This window comes from Caretta caretta, chromosome 25, assembly GCF_965140235.1.
Source record: "Caretta caretta isolate rCarCar2 chromosome 25, rCarCar1.hap1, whole genome shotgun sequence".
Taxonomy (NCBI): domain Eukaryota; kingdom Metazoa; phylum Chordata; order Testudines; family Cheloniidae; genus Caretta; species Caretta caretta.
In genome coordinates, this window is record NC_134230.1 from 12,593,338 (window position 1) to 12,614,422 (window position 21,085).

Here is a 21,085-nt window from a genome sequence, read left to right on the forward strand (position 1 = left end):
AAGCCTAAATTTTGTTCTCACTACTTATCACTTCTGCTTGCTGTATGGAATCTTGTTTTGTAGGATGGGAGAAGAGTGGGCATGCTACAAGGGAAAAATTACATGCCAGTAATTGTTGTTTGTGGTCCCCCCCCCCTTCCTCCCATCTTCACTTCCTCCCATCACTTACACTCCGTTGCTCTTGTACACACATGTATGTGTCTCCTAATTCTGTCTGTTTTCCGGGTGCTTTTTAAATGATTTGCGGGAAAAGAAGTGGAGCGCAGCTGTATAAATCTCCTGAGCTTTACAGTCTTTTTGACTTGCCTTCCTAGCAGGTGGCGCTCTCATGTTTTGCTCTACTTGACTCTTGTTTTGTAGGGTGGGAGATGAAGAAGAGGACAACAAACAAAGTTACCGGTATGTAATTTCCCTTTTCCCCTTCCCTGTTTGCCTGAGGTCCCCATTATGAAAAAGGAATAACATTCCTCCTGTCGCTACTATAAAGTAATACTGAACTCTTCAATAATGGACTGCTAGATGGAACAGAACCGAATCCTAAGGCTCTGTTACTATGGGTATGAGCCACAGCATAAATACGTACAGCAAGAAAATGGGTCTGACTGCTTTAGGGATGTTTGAACCACACCTCCTTGTTCTGCCCCATACTTCCTTTGGTGGGAGGAGATTAGCTGATGATTAGCCATTTCTTCCGCTTCTCCATTCTCTAACCCTGGTGATAGGCATTTATGCTATGCTCATATAATCCAATTCTAGCCTCAGCTAGACCGTATTATCTCCATGTTTGCTTCTCTAGAAGAGGAATAGCATGGCCTGGATTCCAAACATACTCCTAACTTCCTACTGTTGAATGTGTCCCTGGGTTTTTAAATCCTTTTTCCTAGTGTGGGAGCAGTTTCTCATTTCACTCTATCAAATCCCTTCATAATTTTGAATGTCCCTGTCAGGTCATTTAATGCCAACATGTCTGACTGAACTGAGCTCATTGTGATACTGGATTTTAGATGGTTGTCAATGTCAACTGTATTTGCCACACTGGATTTATATTCAGGATTCAGTTTAAAATAGTTTACAACTGTGAAGGTTTTTCAACAACCTGTGCAAGAAAGCAATCCTGCACTACCCTCTAGGACCATGATTACTTTTTTTCGGTTTTGCCTGCTTTGCTTGTCACTTGAATAGATGAGTAATTGGAATGCTGTAATTAAGGCTGCTTTATCGGAAGAAGCTTTTCCTGCTCTGTTTTCTGACTCTGCCCTGTAGCTGTAGCATAGAGCTACATCTCAGAATCCCTTGAATGACTTTCTCTGTCCTTTTGTCCAGACTATCTCTGCTGCATCACCCATGTTTACATCATTTCTTTCTGCAGACTAATTGCCATCTACTGCCATTAATCTGTCCTCACAAGTAACCCTACACCTATTTTATTTTCCCTCTTTGGTAAACAGTCTCCCATTTTTATTAAATCTGAAGATGTTATCCTGGGTTGGCTAGGTCTCTGTTGTTTCAGTAATACCAGTCTTAATCTTGAACACCTGTAGCTGTAAAATCAGCAGTTGAGTCATGTCTGATCCTAGTGGCATGGAGGATATTCGAGTACTGTCTCTGCGGCCTCCTTTGTTTTACCTTCGCTTGATTTCCTAATGGTGTGCATCTCCTTCTGTCAGGAGAGGTTTTCTGGGAGCTCTGTTTGTCCCATTCTAGTTCTGGTCTATCATTCTTGAATGTGCAGCTGATATACTGAATAAACCTAGGCTAGTGAAGATGCTGCCCTGACAAGGTATTTGCATAATGGTAAATTGATTGTGGCTAAAGCTAATTGGTCAACAGAGCTGGTTGCCAATAAACAGCAGCTGCATTCCAAAAAGTTTAATTGGATTAGAAGGTTTTATAAATGGGCTGCCAATAGGAGAAGCAAATGGGAACTGGAAGGAGAATGGTTTCTCCCTTGGTCATGCTTTCTTTAAGAGGAAAAATCTTTATAAAGAGGAAATTGAATTACGATAGAAGCCAAAAGAACCAGTGTGTGTGTTCTCTTCCGCACACACTCCTGCTTTCCCTCTCTTACCCTTTCCTTTCCCCACAATGCTTGCTCTGCACTGTGCAGGCTAGTTGTGTCCCCTCATCTAGTATTGTGCAATGGTAGAACATTTCCGGAGATGGCTCCACTTCATCTGGAATGTATTTAAATTGATAACACCAGCAGAATATTAATCACAACAGACCTATAACTTTTTTTAAAACCCTAGAATGAAGAGTTAGGTTCATTTTAAAAAACAGAATCTGAGACCGTCTTTACTAGGAAGCCTGATGAGTGACTGATGTTTTAAAAATGTGCAGACCTAATAAATGTGTCCATGATCTTAAATCCAGGTATTACTAACACCTAGGCAAGAAAGAGATTGCTTGTATTAATTGGATCTTATCTCTGTTTTAGTGTAGCCATGTGTTGTCCTCCAGGACTCTTGCATTCCCTGTTGTTGCTTTGTGTCATTCCTGCCCCCAGCTTTCCCTCGTATAATAATTGGCCTGTTACTTTAGAGAAAACTGAGTTGTGTGGGGAAATTCTCTGAATGCCCATTTTATATGATGGTCCTAAAATACTTCAATTAGGATAATTTTACAGGTAGTCGGCCTCTTAAATATTGCTCCATCTCAGAGCCGATCTTCCTAAAACAATTTGTCTCTTCCTTCTCCCAAATAAGCTTCAGGAAAGTCAGCATAGTCTGGTAGTCAGAACTCTTAGGTTCTTTTCTCTGGACTGTGACTGAGTTACTGACCTTCAGCAGGGTCACTTAACCTCTGTGTGTACGTTGGAAATGATACTTGCTTCCCAGGGTGTTGTGAATGTTAATATCGGCGTAGAGCACTTTATGAATGCTAAGTGTTACTCCTTTCTCTTTGCTCCCCACACCCTTCTTTCTCTGTGTGAGCCTACTACATAGCAGTGAAGCCGCTCAGTTTACCTGGGCTGTTGTAAAAGGTCCACCTACCTGTGTCCACTCTGCTCATTGCTTCCCAGATTATTTCAAAATCGCTATGATGCACTTTTCAAGCTGTTGGTCCAGTGACCTCACGTAGCCCTATTCTCCATATGTTTACAACTCGTGGATTGAAAGAATTCCTCCTGAACACCCTCACCAGGGTGAAGTTTATCTTGTTCTGTGAGTTTGTCCAAACTCTTCAGTTTAAACTACTCCTCAAGTCACGTTGAAATAAATCTCTTTTCAAAAGAGGCAAATGCCACCTTTCTGGCTTTTTCATTCTTTCCAAATAATTTTCAAACCCAATAAACAGCTAAGTGCTCCACAGTGTGAGCTCTCGAAAGCAGTAATGTTCTCATGGAAAGATCACCCTAATTTCATGTGGTTGTGTAGATTATCTGCCCATGGCTTCCTTTTAACCAGATTCACAGTCTGACCGTTTCCGATATCGGAAATGTGTCCAAGTAGGTAACGTCATCTTTCTTCTAGTAATGTCAACCCATCTACATGTAACTCCAGAAATACAATTTCTTCAGATGAGAGAGCTCTTTTTTTCCCCTCCTGCTTATATCCCTGCAGCTTCAGGAGGGAGAAGAGCACTGTGAAACCTTTATTGCATCCAATATGAGGTTAAAGCTTTACAACTTGTTGCAACCTTTGTGCCATACTTGTGAATAATGGGGGTAAAAGACATCCTTTACCACAAATAGCCTCCAGAACTTGATTCTACTTAACCAACTACAGAAGATTTAACTTCTAACAGAGTTTTGTTCATTTCTCTCTCTTCTGAGGAGGTGGTATGTTTTCAGGATCTTAGTGAAGAGAAAAGCTGTGATCCTTCTGGGTTCAGCTGCATGTTCAAGCTAATGAATGTCTTGCAAGTGTGAAGTTAACTTCTATACTTAGAGGGCGACCATATGGTTAGAGTCTAGCAATTATAAATTACTGTGCGTGTGGATCAACTTTCTTCTGTAGTAATCATTCATTATTTCTCAGGTTGTTTTTTTTTCTTGTATGATTTGTTGCCTCATTAAGAGCTCTGTTAACTTCATTCTACTCCAAATCTAATTAGCAGCTGAGTTTATGGACAGGCTCTGAGGATGTGAAGCTGGATTCCAGCTCCCGTAGAGTCTTGGGCAGATACGTTGTCATAGATGGCATTGCATTCCTCTGTAATGTGGTGGCAGATGCAATGGCATGGAATGGGGACACCATATGGAAGCTGCTACTTTCGAAAATCTCTGCATGCTAAAATGATGATGAAAGTCACAGCTCTCTGAATCAGTCTCTGCTGATAAAGGGTTTTATTAGGCTCAGACCCAGGGTTCAGAGATCTATTTGAGATACTATTTAGAAACTAAATGAAATGTGTCTCCTAAACTGGAGACAGATTTCAGAGGAACAGCCGTGTTAGTCTGTATTCGCAAAAAGAAAAGGAGTACTTGTGGCACCTTAGAGACTAACCAATTTATTTGAGCATGAGCTTTCGTGAGCTACAGCTCACTTCATCAGATGAAGTGAGCTGTAGCTCACGAAAGCTCATGCTCAAATAAATTGGTTAGTCTCTAAGGTGCCACAAGTACTCCTTTTCTTTTTGCTAAACTGGAGAGACTCCCTGGTTTCATGTCCCTTGGCAGATAGTGACCCTGAGCAGCTATCTTCCCCTCTCTTGGACTTCACCAACCGGCCATTTCACTCTCAGTAAGGATGTTGTCTCCACTAGGCCTTTAGTGTCAAATTGATGCTTGATATTTAATGTGCTTCTTTAGTTAGCCTTCCCCATCACCTGTGAGCCCTGTTAATTGTACCGCTTCTGTTTCAAGTTTCTCAAAAAGCCATAGACTGTCTATATTGACTTAGTGCCTTAAGCAGTCCATGCCTTGCTTTTTAAAAATTGGTGGCACTTGGTAGTGTCTGATAGCTGGATTGCGTTCCTTTGCGGAGTACCTTCAGATTTCTGTAGGGAGGCAGACAGACATCTAGAAAGAGACGAAAAGTTGGAGTGCAGGCAGAGAACAAAATATGATACTCCCCCCCCTCCCCCACTTCTATAGAAAGTTTGCAGAAAGTGGGCAAAAGGAGCTTAGATTAAAAATATAGTTTAAAATTACTGTGACTAGATAGCATCAGTTTATATTAATGGTGAAAACTTTCTTGGGGAACCTTAGGGACTCCTCGAATTAATAGCTCCTGTGAATGGGTCTTAGATCTTGCATTGTTCAGGCTTACCTGTTCAATTTTAGATGTCTGCTCTGTCCCTGCGGCTGTCATAGGCCGTTGTTAGCCAGCCTGTGTTCTCTCTCCCAGGAAAGTTGTTTGGTTTCTGTACTGAGCCCTTTCTTTGCAAGACAGTAATCATTTATGAACTGAAGACTGTTTCTTTATGTGAAACATCATTTCTGCCTCTCCAGGTCTCACAGAAAAAGAAGTCAACCCAGAAGGCATAAAACGGAGGATCAGAAGTCTCTTGGGGAAGTCATAGCTATGGAGACTGCCCTGGAAGAAGTCAAAATGAAGGAGGAGCTGAAAAGAGGGCCAGACCTAGATGAAGAGGAGAGAAGTAAAGTGGCTGAGGGGGGAGAAGGTAAGGGTCATGCTCACTGATAGGCACATTGTCTTTAAACAGAAGTGGAGCAAACTGTTTCTCCAGAATGCATTTGTAAATAAGTTATCTAGAGTTTATTCCTCCTGAAAAAATCAGTGGAGTCTTTCCCTGTATTAAGTCTGTACTTTCTGAGGTACACCGTCATTTACAGTAGCAATTAATTTTTCCCTCTAAGAATGCAGTCCAAATAGCTTTCTTGGCAGAGCCTGGAAGTTTTGCCAAAGCTATTAGTTTTGTAAAAATATAATTACAAGAGTAATATTTTTTTTAAATATTGCATAAAGGAATGACTTGATACACTTTTTGTCCCCTCCTGTGAGAAGGAATGCTTTGTGCATTCTTATGGGCATTAGATTTCCCCCCCTACCTACCCTCACCCCATGGGAGGCTACAAATAAAGCTGATCTTAAGATGTGTGAGATCCCCAGGTGCCACAGGTGTGAGGGCAGAAATTTGACTGAGCTTTTTTCCTCCAATCCATCTGGTGGAGGGGAGAGTGGCTGAGCTAGCACAAGTCCCTGGGATCCCCACAGAACCAGCACAGGTTCCAAACTTTGCTTCAGGAGAGGAAGTGTTGTTTAGTCTGATCAGGGAACTGGGAGTCGAGACAAGGGCTGCTTTCCCCAGCTCTGCCACTGAATCTCTAAGATGTTCTGGCAAGTCACTTAACGTCACTCTGGCTGCTTTTCATACATCTATTCAGTGGATGTGATATTTATTAACCTTGCAGGATTGTTGTGAGAAGTGATTTTTGTAAAGTGCTTTAAAAGCCTTGTTTTAGAGGCATCATGTCAAGGAAAAAGTATATTGAAGGTTTGGCACAGCGTGTGTCCTGGCTTGCGGATGGTGAGTGATATGTTTCTCTCTAGATCACGTGATATGTGTTGATGCTCTCCGTTGGAAAAACCAAGTCTTTTCTTAGAAATCTGTAGCTCTTCCCACTAGGGGCCCTTTCTGTTTACCACTAAAGCAGTCTGTCTCAGTGCTGTATTGATTGTGGCAGTTCATGCTGCTGGTAAGCTTTTCGTTCACCTGACTTTTGAGGAACTCTAAAGCACTTAACAAACATTAATGGATTCATCTTCATATAATTTATACCCCCCTTATTATTCCCAGTTAAATTTGGGGGAAACTAAGGCAGCAGAGATTTAAATGTCTTGGTGACAATGTCACACAGAAAGTCTGCGGAAGACCTGGGACTAGAACCCAGCTTCCTGAGGTAGTCCCATGACCTATTAGCTAGACAATGCTCCCTTCTGCTCCAAGGAAGATAAGATGATGTGGAATATTAGATATGGAGAAAGAGCAGCACAGCGTGAGTAGGTACTTCTTGTCACTCCATCCTGAAAATGCCAGCAGTGCATTAAACTATACACTTGGCTCATGTACAAGTTTAACACTTACTGCCTGTAATAAATGGCCTGAAAAAGCTGATGTCTCGTGGGAGATTAGATGCAAGTGGCAGGGACAGATCTGAGATCCTTAGACTTGAAGAGAGGAGAGAAGAATGGCTGTGTTCTAGATGAGCAGATTTTTAAATCACACACTTAGCTCTGGTGTTGAAAACTGCTAGCTTAGAAGGGACAAACGGCATTTTCAAAACCATTGCAGAAAATTTGACAAGCAGCTAGTCTGTTTTCAGTGCAGTTTCAGGGGGCCACTGTGCTGATAACCGTTGTCAGCAGTGGGTCAGTATCTTAGTGCAGTTTCTTAGGGCTTTTGAAAAAAGCTAAATACACTTGATTTTGCCCATCTTCTTGCATGCCATGATCTGCATTCTCGTACTGAAGCTTCATACAGATTTCAACTAAATAATTTGATTTTCCTTTGTTTACTATTGAAGTCTGTATAGCGTGCAGAAGAGAGCACCTGGCTGACCTGAGCGAGTAGTTGCATATTTTCCTCCCCTATTTTCCTTATCTCCTCCCCTATCCCGACTTCCTCATTTTGCTTTGATTTTTAGTCTGGTTGTAAAGGGATTTTCCATTTATACCAGAAAAGAGGAGCAAAGCAGCTTGGGAGGGGGAGGAGGAAGAGTGGGATTCTTCAGAGATCACTGGCAGCTTTCAAGAAATAAGTCTGTTTCATGTTGTTGTTTTGGACTTCTTGAATATTAATAGCTGTGGTTTTAAGGGCTTCTCACCCAGAAACTTGACAGTGTTTTCTCTTTGGCTTTTATGACTAAGCTTTATGTTAGTAATTTTTCATTTCAGTATCAATGCTTTCAGAATTTCTTAGCAGATTTCCTTGTGACTAGAAATTAAGGAGAGAGTGTTACAGCTCTGCTCCTCTCTCTGAGTGAGTTAGAAAGAACGTAACACATGTACCAGCAGGTGCTGTCTGCCCTGCTGTACGTGTTATCAGTGCTGCAGGGCTGGGATGTAGACTCCTGTGCTTCACAGGAGGACTCTGTCTTTTGAGGTGAAAAGAAGCAACGAGACAGGTAACTGTGAAGTGATTATATATGTATATTGTGCACCACTTTGCATTTAAAGATGAGACAACCACATTAATCCTATTGCATGTTGCAATTACTTCCACACACAGAGACAGAGACCGAGACCAAAGGCAAAAAAATTCAAGTTCATGCCAATGATTTGTTGTTGCCATGTCCTCTGGTGCCTGTAATAATACATTTTTATATATGTTTATAAAATAACGGATTAGGCAACCCTGCAATACCTGAACACTACCATTCAGTCAGGAGCACAGTAGACATGTCATCTTGAATTATTTTATTGTCAGGTAGGACATCACTGAGTGTCACCCTATTTTCTTCCAGCTTTGTTTGGGGAGGGATAAATAAAATTCCTGGGATACAGTAGTCCTGTCATGTGATGCAAAATCATGTCTTGACACCACATCAAAATGTGTTAAGGTAGTGTTGACCAGCAAGATATTTCAGATCACTTTCTAGCATCCTTTGGGACAGACACCCATGTCAGAATGAAAACTCTTCTTTAAAAGTCAAATTTCAGTGCTGCTTCATTTGACCACACGTGGCTACTGGAAGGTGCTTCCTTCCCCTAGGGTTGAGTGTGCTACTCTTGTATCGCTTCCAACTTCTGTTTGCTTGCAAGTTTGAGACCCAGTTGGATTCCCCCACAAATAATTTGAAGGGTGTAAACATAAAGGATGGAGAGGAATGTTTTAGGGTATGGAGTCCACACCAAGAGGTAATGAAATGAAATTAAGAAAGTGAAAATGAAAGTGACTGTTACTGGGAAGAGACAATGCAATGTCTCCATGACTCCTAGAGAGTCTCTCTCACTGTCGGATAGTCTCCAAAGTGGACAGATGAAAGCCCGATCATTTGGAACACTTAAAATGATTTGGACAAAACACTAGAAATCACTTCATGGCACAATACAGCATTACTAGAGGGATGCAGTGGAGAAAGACTTGCTAAGTTTCTCCCATCTCTAATTCCTATTGCGGTTCTATGATTGCTGTGCTGCTAGATTGACGCATCTGTGAATAAATTGAACAACTGTTTTGTTAAGCTTGAACGAAATAGAAGTATTGCAATTGTTGGGCCTCAAACTTTCGTATACTTTAAAATGCAAGCCTTGTAAAAATAAAGCTTAAGCTTGTGGTTATGATGCGCTACAACCAGATAAGAATTTGTGCTGACTTCTATGTACTTATCAACCCCAAATTACCCACATTTAAGATCTAATTGGCTCCAGAAAATAAATAGGCCTAAGTTATACGGACAACTAACAATTGGACATGAAAATTAAATGCACGTCAATTATACAACTAGGGCAACCACATAAACAATGTGGCCCACCCTGATTGGTTGTTCTGTTCTAAAACACGGCCGTCCAAACCAGATAAAAAAGACGAAGGCACGGGACTGTGTGTGTGTTTTCAGTCATAAGGAAAACCTGACCCACACCCCCTAAACCGAAGGGACATGCTCTTCTCAACTGTCTGTACCTGGCCAGTGCAGAAAGCGGCTGGCTGAAGGGTAATGTATTTTCGAACGAATGCAGGGTAAGTCTCTGGAGTAAAAAAAAAAAAAAAAAAAAAGTCTGGTCGCTCAGTATAATCTGCCTTTTGTATTAATTCGTATTCAGTGCTGGGCTTTGGTTTTCCTTTTTTTGTTTTCTTTCTGCTGCTGTTATAGTCAAAAATCATTAAAAGCCTTTCTTAAAAAATAATTAGTAGTTCTTACTTATTTTATACAAACACCACTTAAGCTCATTCCATCTGTGTTGGATGGTGGGAAGTATCAAACACCCCGGGGTAAAATAGGGCCCCCAGGCGTGCCTCCTTCTTCCTTTATCTCCACAGCATCCATCTTATAGTTCCTTAAATTGTATTGTGGACAACTTAAAAAGCATTCAACTACAGCTGGGCCTGAATCGCTGCTGTTAGTGTCTGTCTCCAGTCTTCTGTGCCCGTGTGGTGTTTTTGGCCTTAGAGGTGTTTCTTAGTAGCAGATGAAGTCAGTACTCGGAAAAGTTCTCAAATGTGGATGCCTAAAGTTCGACTCCTACATAAGTAGCCTGATTTTTCAGAAGTATTGAGCATCTGTAATGGCCATTGACCTTGGGGTACATTTTCTACCTGCCTCCGCCCCAGCCAGCTCCCCTTCTTCCCCTCCAAAAATGAAACTACTATTGCATTTTTAAAGTTTTCATGTCTACTTGCTGTCCTATTTGGATCCATCTTCAGTGAATGAATAGCTACCCAGGGTCCCTACACTAATCCATCGTAATGAAAAGGTAGTGATTTAAAAATAAAAACCTCTTCTAAATCTGTAAGCATTCCTGATTAACAGACTTCCCCTTCAACTCTCACTTTGTTATTCCTGGATTCTGGTGTATCTTTCAGATATACCTGTAAACGACATCTTTTGTCTTCTTAACATGTAAACATTTAAACATAGGCCTGGATACTGGCTGCTATCAAATTAGCCTGTTTAGAAGTCAACAAAGCCAGTGAATGACTTTCATTTTGTTGCTGGGGTAGAGAATTCTCTGAGTGTATAGAGTAAATATGATCTGTTCTTGTGTGACTGAGGAGAAATCCAATTTGACTTTCATTCAATGTGTTTTTCTCTCTAAGGAAATTCAGTATTGCTTTCTGTGTGATACTACAAACCAGTTTATCTGAAGTGCTACTTACACAAATACAACAATAACTATTTGGGCTGGCCTTGTAGCCATTTTTATAAATTAGTGTAAATAAGACCCTCAGAACACACACTCCTGGGAAATGTCCAGATTTAGATGTCCACCTAAAAGACTTCAGCAGGATTCTTACAGCTTCATCTTACTCTGCGTTTAATCATTTTTACACAGTATCACATTATTCAGTGGCAGCTTATCTGATTTTCTGCAGTGATTTAAGTCTGGCCAGTGGGTTTTGCTACTCGTTTTAATGGCAGATTCTGAGCTTGGGATTTGGTTGGTAACCTTCATTATTAGGGTAACATTCTCTCTTTCTCTGCTCCCACTTCTAGGTTGTGGTTTTCCCCCTTCCCTCCCCATCCTATTAGTAGGGAGAGTGACCTTTTGCCACAGAGTCATCCAGCCCTAGCAGCTGTAGTTGAAAAACAATCTTTTATTAAACAAATTGCGGGCTGGCATCGTCTGTGGAACATCTATTATTTACTTTCCTTTGTGTGGACTGATAACTTTATTCATGAAATGTGGGGAGGGGTGAGCATAGGAAACATAATTCATTGCAGATGCAATAAGGGAAACAGTCAAGACATCTTCCATCCTGACCCAGAGATGCTCACCAAGGCCCAGGAGGCATTTTAATCATGGCTGTTCTGGAATGCTCTGAAATCAAATTGGCCCAATCATTTTACAGGGTTATATTGGGAGGGCAGGTAGGGAGAGAGGAGAGAAGGTCTCTATTTTATGGGTGGTCCCCGTCTCTTTAGAAAAACATTGGGGCATCTATCTGCCCAAGGAATTTGTGTGCTGTCACTGCTTTGTAAGAGAGATGTGACAGCATGCAGATAAAATGAATGGCGGTGCATCAGGAGGGAGAGGTGAAAGCAAGCATTGAAAGTGCCCAGAACAGTAGCCAGTACTGCGATGGTGTTGGAAATAGATCTGGTTCAATGCTGTGTTTGATTCATGGTTTAAAGGACCTGGCGCGAGAAGCCTTTCAGTAAAGTGATTTAGGTGGCTTCATTTCCCAGGATTGTTGACTGCAATGGATATACAGTAATACTCACATGCCAGCAATGCTTTTACATGGAGGGGACAGTAATTGGGGATGGTTTTGAGATGGGGCATGAAATGGGATATGGAAGTCCTCCAAATACATATTATTTGAGTTTGTCAAAGGCAGAACTGTCCTTCCACCTCTGGACTATGGCCCTATCAAACCAGAATCCTAAAATAGAAGCCTAGTTACATGTGACTTAATTGTGGGATTTGGGGGCCAAATGGCCATGTTTTCCAGCTTAGGTTTTCTCAAGGTGCCAAGAAGTAAGTGAGATGCTCAGATGTTTAGTGCCTTGATTCATACACTTCCTTAAGTGGGAAGGATTTTCTGACATTGGTATATTGGCTTCCGCTAACTATCACTTGCCCCACTGAATAGTAAGGCAAATGAGAAACCATGTGAAATAGCTAGTGAGGGAAGTACAGTAATTCCTCGCTTAACATTGTAGTTATGTTCCTGAAAAATGTGACTTTAAGTGAAACGATGTTAAGTGAATCCAATTTCCCCATAAGAGTGAATCTAAATGGGGGGGTGGGGGGGGTTAGGTTCCAGGGAAATTTTTTTCACCAGACAAAAAACTGTGTGTATGTATGTGTATATATATACACACACACAGTATAAGTTTTAAACAAACAATTTAATACAGTACACAGCAATGATGATTGTGAAGCTTGGTTGAGGTGGTGAAGATAGAGGGTGGAAGAGGGTGGGATATTTCCCAGGGAATGCCTTTCTGCTAAATGATGAACTAGCATTTGGCTGAGCCCTCAAGGGTTAACACATTTGTTGTTAATGAAGCCTCATACTCTACAAGGCAGCACAAATGGAGGGAGGGGAGACAGCATGGCAGACAGAGACACACACCCTGTGTGTGGGAGAGAGATTCACATTGCCCCTTTAAGTATGCTGACACCACTCTAAATACACTGCCTTTTTAAGTATATCAGGAAGTTGAGACAGCAGCTGCGGACAGCAAGCTCTCTCTGTCCTGAGCCCTATCGTATCCCCCCCCCGCCCTATATGGAGAAGGGGTAAGCAGGAGCAGGGGGAAGGGGGACATCCTGACATTAGCGCCCGCCCCCAGCCACAGCAAGCAGGAGGCTCGGGGAGCAGCTCCAAGGCAGAGGGCAGGAGCAGCACAGGGCAGTGGAGGGAGGGACAGCCTGCTGGGCGGCTGCCGCACAAGAAACTTAGGGGAGCGGGGAGCTGATGTGGAGGCTGCCGGTCCACCCTGGTTCCAAGCCCCCACCAGCTAGTTCCAATGGGCTGCTCTTTCGGCAAGCAGTGAACAAAGCAGGTGGCTGCCAAACAATATTATAAGGGACCATTGTGCAACTTTAAACAAGCATGTTCCCTAATTGATCAGCAACGTTAACCAGGATGACTTTAAGTGAGGAGTTACTTTAAGTAGAACTTTCCTTCGCTTAATCTTCTATTCCAGTGCTGTAACCCAGTCAAGTTGGGTTCTAGGATCAGAATTCCAGTTACCTTGACATCACTATTTCTGCCTAGGCCTGTGACTGGTATTATGTTAATACAATGTGCATGTGAACCTTGAAGCTCTCAGTCCAGTTTCTGGTGGACAGGTGTCTTCTGACCCAATTGACGTTCGCAGTGGCAGTCTCGGTAGGCAGGTCAAAAATTGAATAGGCCACTGGCACAAAGTGAGCTTCTGATTTCTAGAGCCAGTCCTTCGGCGTCAGAGCTGAGGGTCAGCATGGTATATCCTGCGTGGCCAATGCCCGTGCTGCACCTGTTCCAAAGACGATGGGGTTTCTATTGCCTGTCCTGTTAATCCAGTGCTTTTTGACCAACATTAAACTCATTTGTACGTGGGGGAAGGTGAAATAAGAGAATGTCCTGATATTTCAGCATGTGAAGTTGATTCTTGCCCATTTCTTTAACAGGAGACAGCAAGGTAAGGGGCCGTCCCCCAAAAGTAAAAGGTGAGAGAAAGAAGAAGCACCCTCACCATCAGCACCACCACCATCACAGTCATCACCTGCAGCCACCTCAGCCTCCTTTGCAGCAGCTGCCGCCGCCGCCGCCACAGCAGCAACCAGCCGGGGAAGAGGCACCAGCAGCCCGGCCACTGATTCCTGCAGCAGCACCAGCATCAGCCACGGCAGAGAAGAGCTTACCCTCTGCTCCCCTCAATATCGTCCTGCCCTCAGAGGTGCCAAGCGAGGAGGATGACTTTAAGCCCCGACCCATCATTCCCATGCTTTATGTGGTTCCACGGACCAAAAAGGTGGTCTTTGAAAAGGAGCGCATATCCTGCCAGCAGGCCTTTGAGCAGTTTGCCACACAAAAGGGCCAGGTTTGGCGGGAGCAGGTGGTCCCTTTGGAGCTCACTGTGAAGGAGGAGGAGAGCGGAGAAGCAGAAAATGCGGATGTTGCCACTGAGGTCAGTGACTTACAGGTATGTGCCAGAAGGAGGGCTTTGTAGCCCCTGCTGTTGATGTAAGTAATCATTGACTATCAGGAGACCAATAAATATTGCTTCCAGGGAAAGTCCTGGTGGGACAATAGTGTGCATCGTGGGATCTGAGCTAGAGTTCTGTAATGCTTTGGAGCAGTGATTCTCAACCAGGGGTATGTGTACCCCTAGTGTTACACAGAGGTCTTCCAGGAGGTGTACATCAGGCTACTTTGTATTCCAATTGATTTATTTTATAACTATATGGTAAAAATGAGAAAGTCAGCAATTTTTCAGTAATAGTGAGCTGACACACTTTTTTGTATTTTTAAGTCTGATTTTGTAAGCAACTAGTTCTTAAGTGATGTGGAACTTGGGAGTACATAGGACAAATCAGACTCCTGAAAGGGTACAATAGTTTGGAAAGGTTGAGAGCCACTGCTTTGGAGGATGGACTTCCGGCCATGTGGGTTCTCCCTCTTTTCATCCCCCAAATCTGACTCTGCTGTGTCTATTTGAGCTTTTAAGGAACATTCCCCATGTTCTACAGTGGAACAAAATACCGTGTTCTGTTGTGCAGCATTGTATCTTGTTCTCTTGTATAGCTACGGAATATACTGTGCCCCACTTGTGCCTTTAGAGTGTAAGCTTTTCAGTGTGGGTCTTGCATCTTGTGCAGAGCCTCATACGCTTCCGGGGACTTCCCTTGCACCTGGGATAGCCGCAAGAATTGAAGTACCTAGATCCTCTGGAAGATTGATTGGTTCTATAGAACTTTACCCTAGCAAGGTTTTGATTCATCTTTTGCGATGGCCTGTTGTGTGGTGGAAAGTGGTGCGCTGAACCTAAATCTAGGAAAAGGCTTTTGTGATGCTGGTTGGAAGAGGGAATGTTTTTAAGAATTTGCTGAGACTCTGTCCTCTGCCCCTCCTCCCGGTTTTTCAAAGAGATGCTAAGCCCTGGGATCCTGTTTGGCTCAACACTGGGTCTTGTCTGACCAGGAGCGACCAGTGGTGCAAAAGCCACCACCTTTCACCTTCAGCTTGCTAGGAAACTCTGCCTTTTTTCCCCCCTGGATGAGAAGCTTGCCACAATGAACAATGCCACAGGCCTTGTCTACACTAGAGAAACCAGTCAGTGGTATTTCAATAGTTGGTTTTATCTCCAGTTGCTCAGCTGCTCATGTGAGTATTTCCACGTTGGTCATGTTGCAGCAAGTTAGACCCCTACAGTTTTGCTGCTGTGCTGGTTGAGGTGCCATGCCCACTAGGAATATATCTGAGTTCCCAGTACTGCTGTCTGTCATCGTGCCATATTGGGTAACGTTTGCTAGGTATTGTGGGATGCCACTGAGGTCCAAGGACAGTTGTGGGAGGGAGGGGTTAAACTCCCTGAGTCTTTAGGAAACTCCAGTAATTGGCTGTGGGGTATTCCAGTATTTACCTTGTTGCTGGTATTATTTCCAAACTGTGTTTGGAACATGTAGGCTAGCGCAAACACTCTCAAGTGTCAGAGGAACAGCCGTGTTAGTCTGTATTCGCAAAAAGAAAAGGAGTACTTGTGGCACCTTAGAGACTAACCAATTTATTTGAGCATGAGCTTTCGTGAGCTACAGCTCACTTAGCTCACGAAAGCTCATGCTCAAATAAATTGGTTAGTCTCTAAGGTGCCACAAGTACTCCTACTCTCAAGTGTGTCCCTCACCTATGAAGAAAGGTTTATGCTTGAGTTTAGGAAAAGCTACCGTGAGGCAGCTGCTAAGATGCAGTGGATTGTTTTTCAAGACCTCATGCTGAGTGTTGGAGACCAAAAGAAGGGTACCTGGAGTCCCCTGTCACCTTGGACTTTCAGAGTACATTTCTCTGATTTATTCCTGAATGAGTTTCCAATGGTGTGGAGAGATGCTTTGGACCATGTGCATGAGCACAAAGCAGTGGGACCAGAATGTGCTTGTGATCTGGGATGTCCAGTGGTGACTGCAGAATTTCAGGAAGAAGAAAGACTTTCCTGGACCTCTCTGCTGAGCTTACCCTGACATTACAACACTAGAATGCTCATTTCTCCAGGCTGATGTAGGATTTCAGTGATAGCAGTGTGCAAGCTAGCTATTCCGATCAGCTATCAGACAGTAAGGAATCAGTTTGGGGTCCATAAGTCCACTGTAGGCACTGTTGTGACAGAGGTGCATGTGACCATGTACTGCAAGAGGCATGTGATCAGTGTGCGGGACGTTATAGCAAGCTTTGAACTGTTATTTGGTCAGCTGTACCAGTGCATTGATGAAACACAGTTGCTATCTCAGCAAAGCCTTTAACAAGAGGTAGCACTCCTTTGATGCAGATCACGGTATTTCACTGTAGTCAGTTCATGCATATCTGCGTTGGCTGGCCTGGGAGGATTCTAATGAGTCTCAAACTCATCCATTTTCTACAAAGACCAAAAATTAGACCTCTGTTCCCTGCAGTTGCATTGACATTAGTGAAATGGCTGTCTCTAATGCTATTCTGCATATGTGCTTCTTTGGTTTATGAAAACACATCCTCAAGGGATTGGAAGACTCAACTACACCCTGAGGAAATGGAGAATATCAGTGGAGTCAGTGATAGACTGAAGGCCACCTTGCCAGAACTGTCTGAATAAGCTGCTTGTTGTGTTTTGCACAATATACCTGAAAGATATTTAAAGATGACTGGAATATACTGTCCTAGACACCTTGCATTCGACCATGCAGATGTGGAGGCAAGAGTTACTGTTAGCAGAGTCACCAACAGGAGAGCTACTTGGATCAGGGATGCTCTGTGCACCTATTCTGAAAACAGGGCAAGGGATTACATTTCATTGTCAGTATGTCGTGACCTCTGTATTCATTTGCTATATGAAGATAATGAGGAAGGGAATGTGTGTGCTCCCAGGGCGGATGGGTAGGTTATTTTTATAGCCTCACAGATTTTAAGGCCAGAAGGGACCATCATGATCATCTAGTCTGACCTCCTGCACATCACAGGCCACAGAACCTCGCTCATCCATTCCTGTAATAGGCCTATAACCTCTGGTTGAGTTACTGAAGTCCTTAAGTGAAGGGAAATCTGTTATACTAGTAATATACATTGCCTTCCCAATGCATTGCTGCATAGACAAATTCTAAAATGGCCTTAATGTATATTCTGAAATGTAATAGTGTATTAACTAGAGCAGATCTGATGCCCCAAGACCCAAACATATAAACATCCAAACTTAGAATGCTTTGTGAGGTAAACCTGACAAGTTTTTTTCATAGTTGTATGTAACACTGTTCGCAAATGTTCTCCTTGTCTTGAGTGAAAAGTCTCTGATACAGCTGGGATCATGAGGTGGGAAGAAGGGAGCCTCCCAATGTGGGATATTTTCAGTGTTTTAAAATGCAGGATATTGGGCAGGAACAGGGAGTCCTATAGCAAAAAGTCCTGGAGGACACATCCCTTCCATAAGCCTGGGTACGCCTCTGTATAAATTCCCATATCTGTAAATGGTGAGAGAAGGATAGGGAATTACAGAAGACAAATTCCTGCCTCATATACCTGTCCATGTGTGGATCATCATCATGCTGGAGAAACAGAGCAAGGCCCACGAGTCACAAATTTTCCCCTTGCAGCTGGTAAACTTTCTGCGACTCTATCAGTTCAGCAGACATGATGTCCTTGGTCTTTGGCTTTCTGTCTTAGGCTGGGATGGTGGTAGTTTGGTGTCATCGCCCAGGTTGGTGGACTGCTTGTCTGTTGATAACCGCTGCCAATAGTCAACCGCTGTCAAAGGGTAAAATGGCGAGACAGCCAGTAACCATAATAACCCTTCACAGAGGCCTTGCAATGCAACAGAATGTTGATGTCTACCTCGCCCTTGCTTCCAGTTACAAAGTACGATCAATTGTACAGGCTGTCCCAGATGGTGAGCAGATTGCCTGTTGCCCCCCAGTATTGGGCTGCTGCGTAACCCTGTCCAGGAGCAGTTTTGGGAGGCGGATGGGGAAGCGGGGGTAACTTTTCAATGACAAATACAGTAACAACCTTAACCTATTACAGGCTGCCCTACCCCTGGATGATATCACCTTGAGGAGGATTCCCAAAAGGCAGCGAAGGGAAATATTCAAGAGAGTTAGCGGCAAGCCGGAGAGATACGCTGCAGCTTTATTTTCCCGTATGGTTCCCCCTGATAAGCTGAGGGGATGGCAAGGCACTGTTAGCTATCGTGGTGGCAGAGGGAAATATGCTTTGCCATGCAATATGGTGGCCCGATTAAAACACCTTTTGTATAAGCGTTTCTCAGATATAGTGGCTGCAGACTGGAGGAAGATCAGGGCTAAAATCGACAAGTTGCTGGAGCTGTGATTGGCTGCACGTGGTGCCTGTACCTCTGACTACTGTGTAGCATGGAATGCCCTTCACTTTCATTCTTAATGCCATAATAAGGACAATGATGCTGCCTTTGAACCGCTAACCCCCTGTGCTGTAAATTTCAAAGCAGGCCAACTTGTGCTCTAATGTATGTGCCTTATACCAAAGAAAGCTGTCGATACTGTGATTACCAGTGCATGCTGTGTAGCTGCTGCTGGGTGGCAAGTGGGCTGGCAGATACAATAGGATGTAAATGCTTTGGCCACAGTCTGTGTGGTTTGTGCTGGAGAAATAAAATGCTTCTGTTTTTATGCTGCTTACTTTGTGGTCTCTTTGTACCTTTTTTAATTTGGTTTTATTTTTTGCTGCTTGTCCTCTCTTTTGGGTATGGCTGCATGGCATAGCTCTGCCACTTAACCTGCCATTTCCCCCTGGCCTGGTGCATCTGGCAGGAACTGGAAGATTATAGGGGGAGTTGGTATGGTAGAGGTGGGATTGTAGGGAAAAAAAGAGTGTATAATGAGGTGGGGATGATGGAGCAGTGGATGTTCATGTTCTTGTGTAGCTATATCTACCCTTCCACAAATGCTAATGGTAGCAGCCATGTGAAACCCAAACATGTTCTTTGATTTTAAGCTGCTTAGAAGCTAGAGTTGTAATCTGGCAATGCCAGCATTACTCTGTATGGCCTTCACTGCCAAGGGGTCCTGGCTGACAAGGTTCATCTCATCTATCCTCTCCCTGTGTTTGGGTTTTCCTGCCTGTCATTTTCATCCTAGCTGATCCATCCGCCAGGGTTCCACTGCTGTCCACAGCAAAGTTGTGGTGGTGAGTCTTTAGCTGGAGATCTGGGACTTTTTTTTTTTTTTTAAACACTGTATATGAGCAACATCAGAGTGACTTCTGTTGTTCTTAGTTTTCTAGTCGTGTCTCAAATCCTTGCCTTTCTCCTGCCATTGAGCATTTTGAGTGCTTGATGCCAGTGTGGCTAGCTGCTCATACAGACCATGGCATTCCTGTGATATGTTCCCAGCTGGGAAGGGGCATGTTGATTGCCTAACTGTGAGAGGGTAGTGTAAAGGTTTTCCAGGGACCAGGCAATAGAATACCAAGACATCATATTTCTGAATTCTCTTCCTCAACTTTGTAGTGGGAATATGGTTGTCAGAGCCCTGTTAGCCAGAGAATTTCTCTGGGAACACCCCAGTATGATGATGGGATCATCTTTACAGGAGGGTCTTTACTACACTGCATGAGTGGAAATCAATGGAGATGGGACCAAGATGTCGGCTTTAACACCTGCTCACAATTTTGAGTATAATGTAAGAAAAGTGAAATTTGTTTTGGATTGGACACCTTGACTCAAGCCCTTACCAAACGACCCTGTGCAAGTTGTTGAATTCATTCTTGAACTTCATGGCCTGTTGTTGTTACCGTGGGACAAGACGATGTCAACAACAACAACAATTGCAATCCGTTAGAGTTGAAATACTGTTCCAGAAGTTGCTTGCTCTGAAAATGACTTGTAATCAAACTCCAGGCAATGCTACGTGTATGGGTAGGTGGTTTCCTGTGAAGCTGATCCTTGAACCATGGCGTGCAGAAAAATGACCAGAGAGGCCAGTTTTGCAGTGGCTGATGCACTAAGGGACAGCAGTGAGACACCTGCTGTAGTGGAATGGGTCCACTTGGGTGCTCAATCAGTGGAGTTAGCATTGATTGAGACTTGCTACAAAATTTTTTTAGGGTAACTATCATTGATGCCCGGCAAACAATCCATTACAGCAAATTTTTGTGTGGATGCAAGGGCACGTTCCACCAATTGAAAGGCATTGCAATCTCATTTTGCTCTAGTGTAGACAAGGCCTTGGTCACCTCCAGAATAGGTGACTGAAACTCACTGTATCTGGGATTGAATGTGGATAAAATCCACATGTCCCAGTTTGTGCAGAATGCAGCTCCCTAGCTCCTCAATGGAGTGGGCCACAACAAGGCCATCCGGAGTGTAACCACTTCAAAGGCTCACTGCAAGACCGTACTCTTTGACAAAGCACTTTGATTACATCCAGCATGATGATGATGATGGGGTGTGGGTGTGTTTGCAAAGCTACCTTGTCCAGGGAGTGGAGAAGAGCAGAAAATTCCTTTGTAGATTTCAAGGATCTATACCTTCAGACTTCATTTGCCTTGATATTGTGGTGAAAGGCACGATGAAACTCCCTAGCGAGATAAGAATTTCACCCAAGGGAAGAATTTAGGTTTCCAGCTGAAATGCAGGCAACATGTGACATGACTGATCAGACCTTTCAGAGGCTAGTGAAACTAGCAAACTCCATCTGACTTTGAGGCTATTCTGGGTAGAGGAAAATGTTGTCATTTACCTTTACCTGGCATGATCTTATGGGAATGTGTTGGCCTTATCTACCAAAATTACCTGTGGGGAGGTCCTTGGTGATCTGACCCAAAGGCAATGATGATTTTCTTGTGTGGGTTAAAGGCCCCATCCTGGGGA

General features: G+C 43.4%; 1 protein-coding gene across 3 annotated transcripts in view; it reads left to right on the forward strand.

Moving 5' to 3' along the window:
* KDM4B (lysine demethylase 4B) overlaps window positions 1-21,085 on the forward strand; it is a 177,271-nt gene that overhangs the window by 122,735 nt on the left and 33,451 nt on the right. For 2 of the 3 annotated variants that reach the window (XM_075123313.1, XM_075123314.1), the window contains exons 12-14: window positions 361-399; window positions 5,396-5,568; window positions 13,692-14,206. In XM_075123313.1, the coding sequence (XP_074979414.1) occupies window positions 361-399; window positions 5,396-5,568; window positions 13,692-14,206 (727 nt within the window). Of the gene's footprint in view, window positions 1-360; window positions 400-5,395; window positions 5,569-13,691; window positions 14,207-18,261; window positions 18,894-21,085 lie in introns of those variants that run through there. The other variant, XM_075123315.1, reaches the window with a different exon arrangement.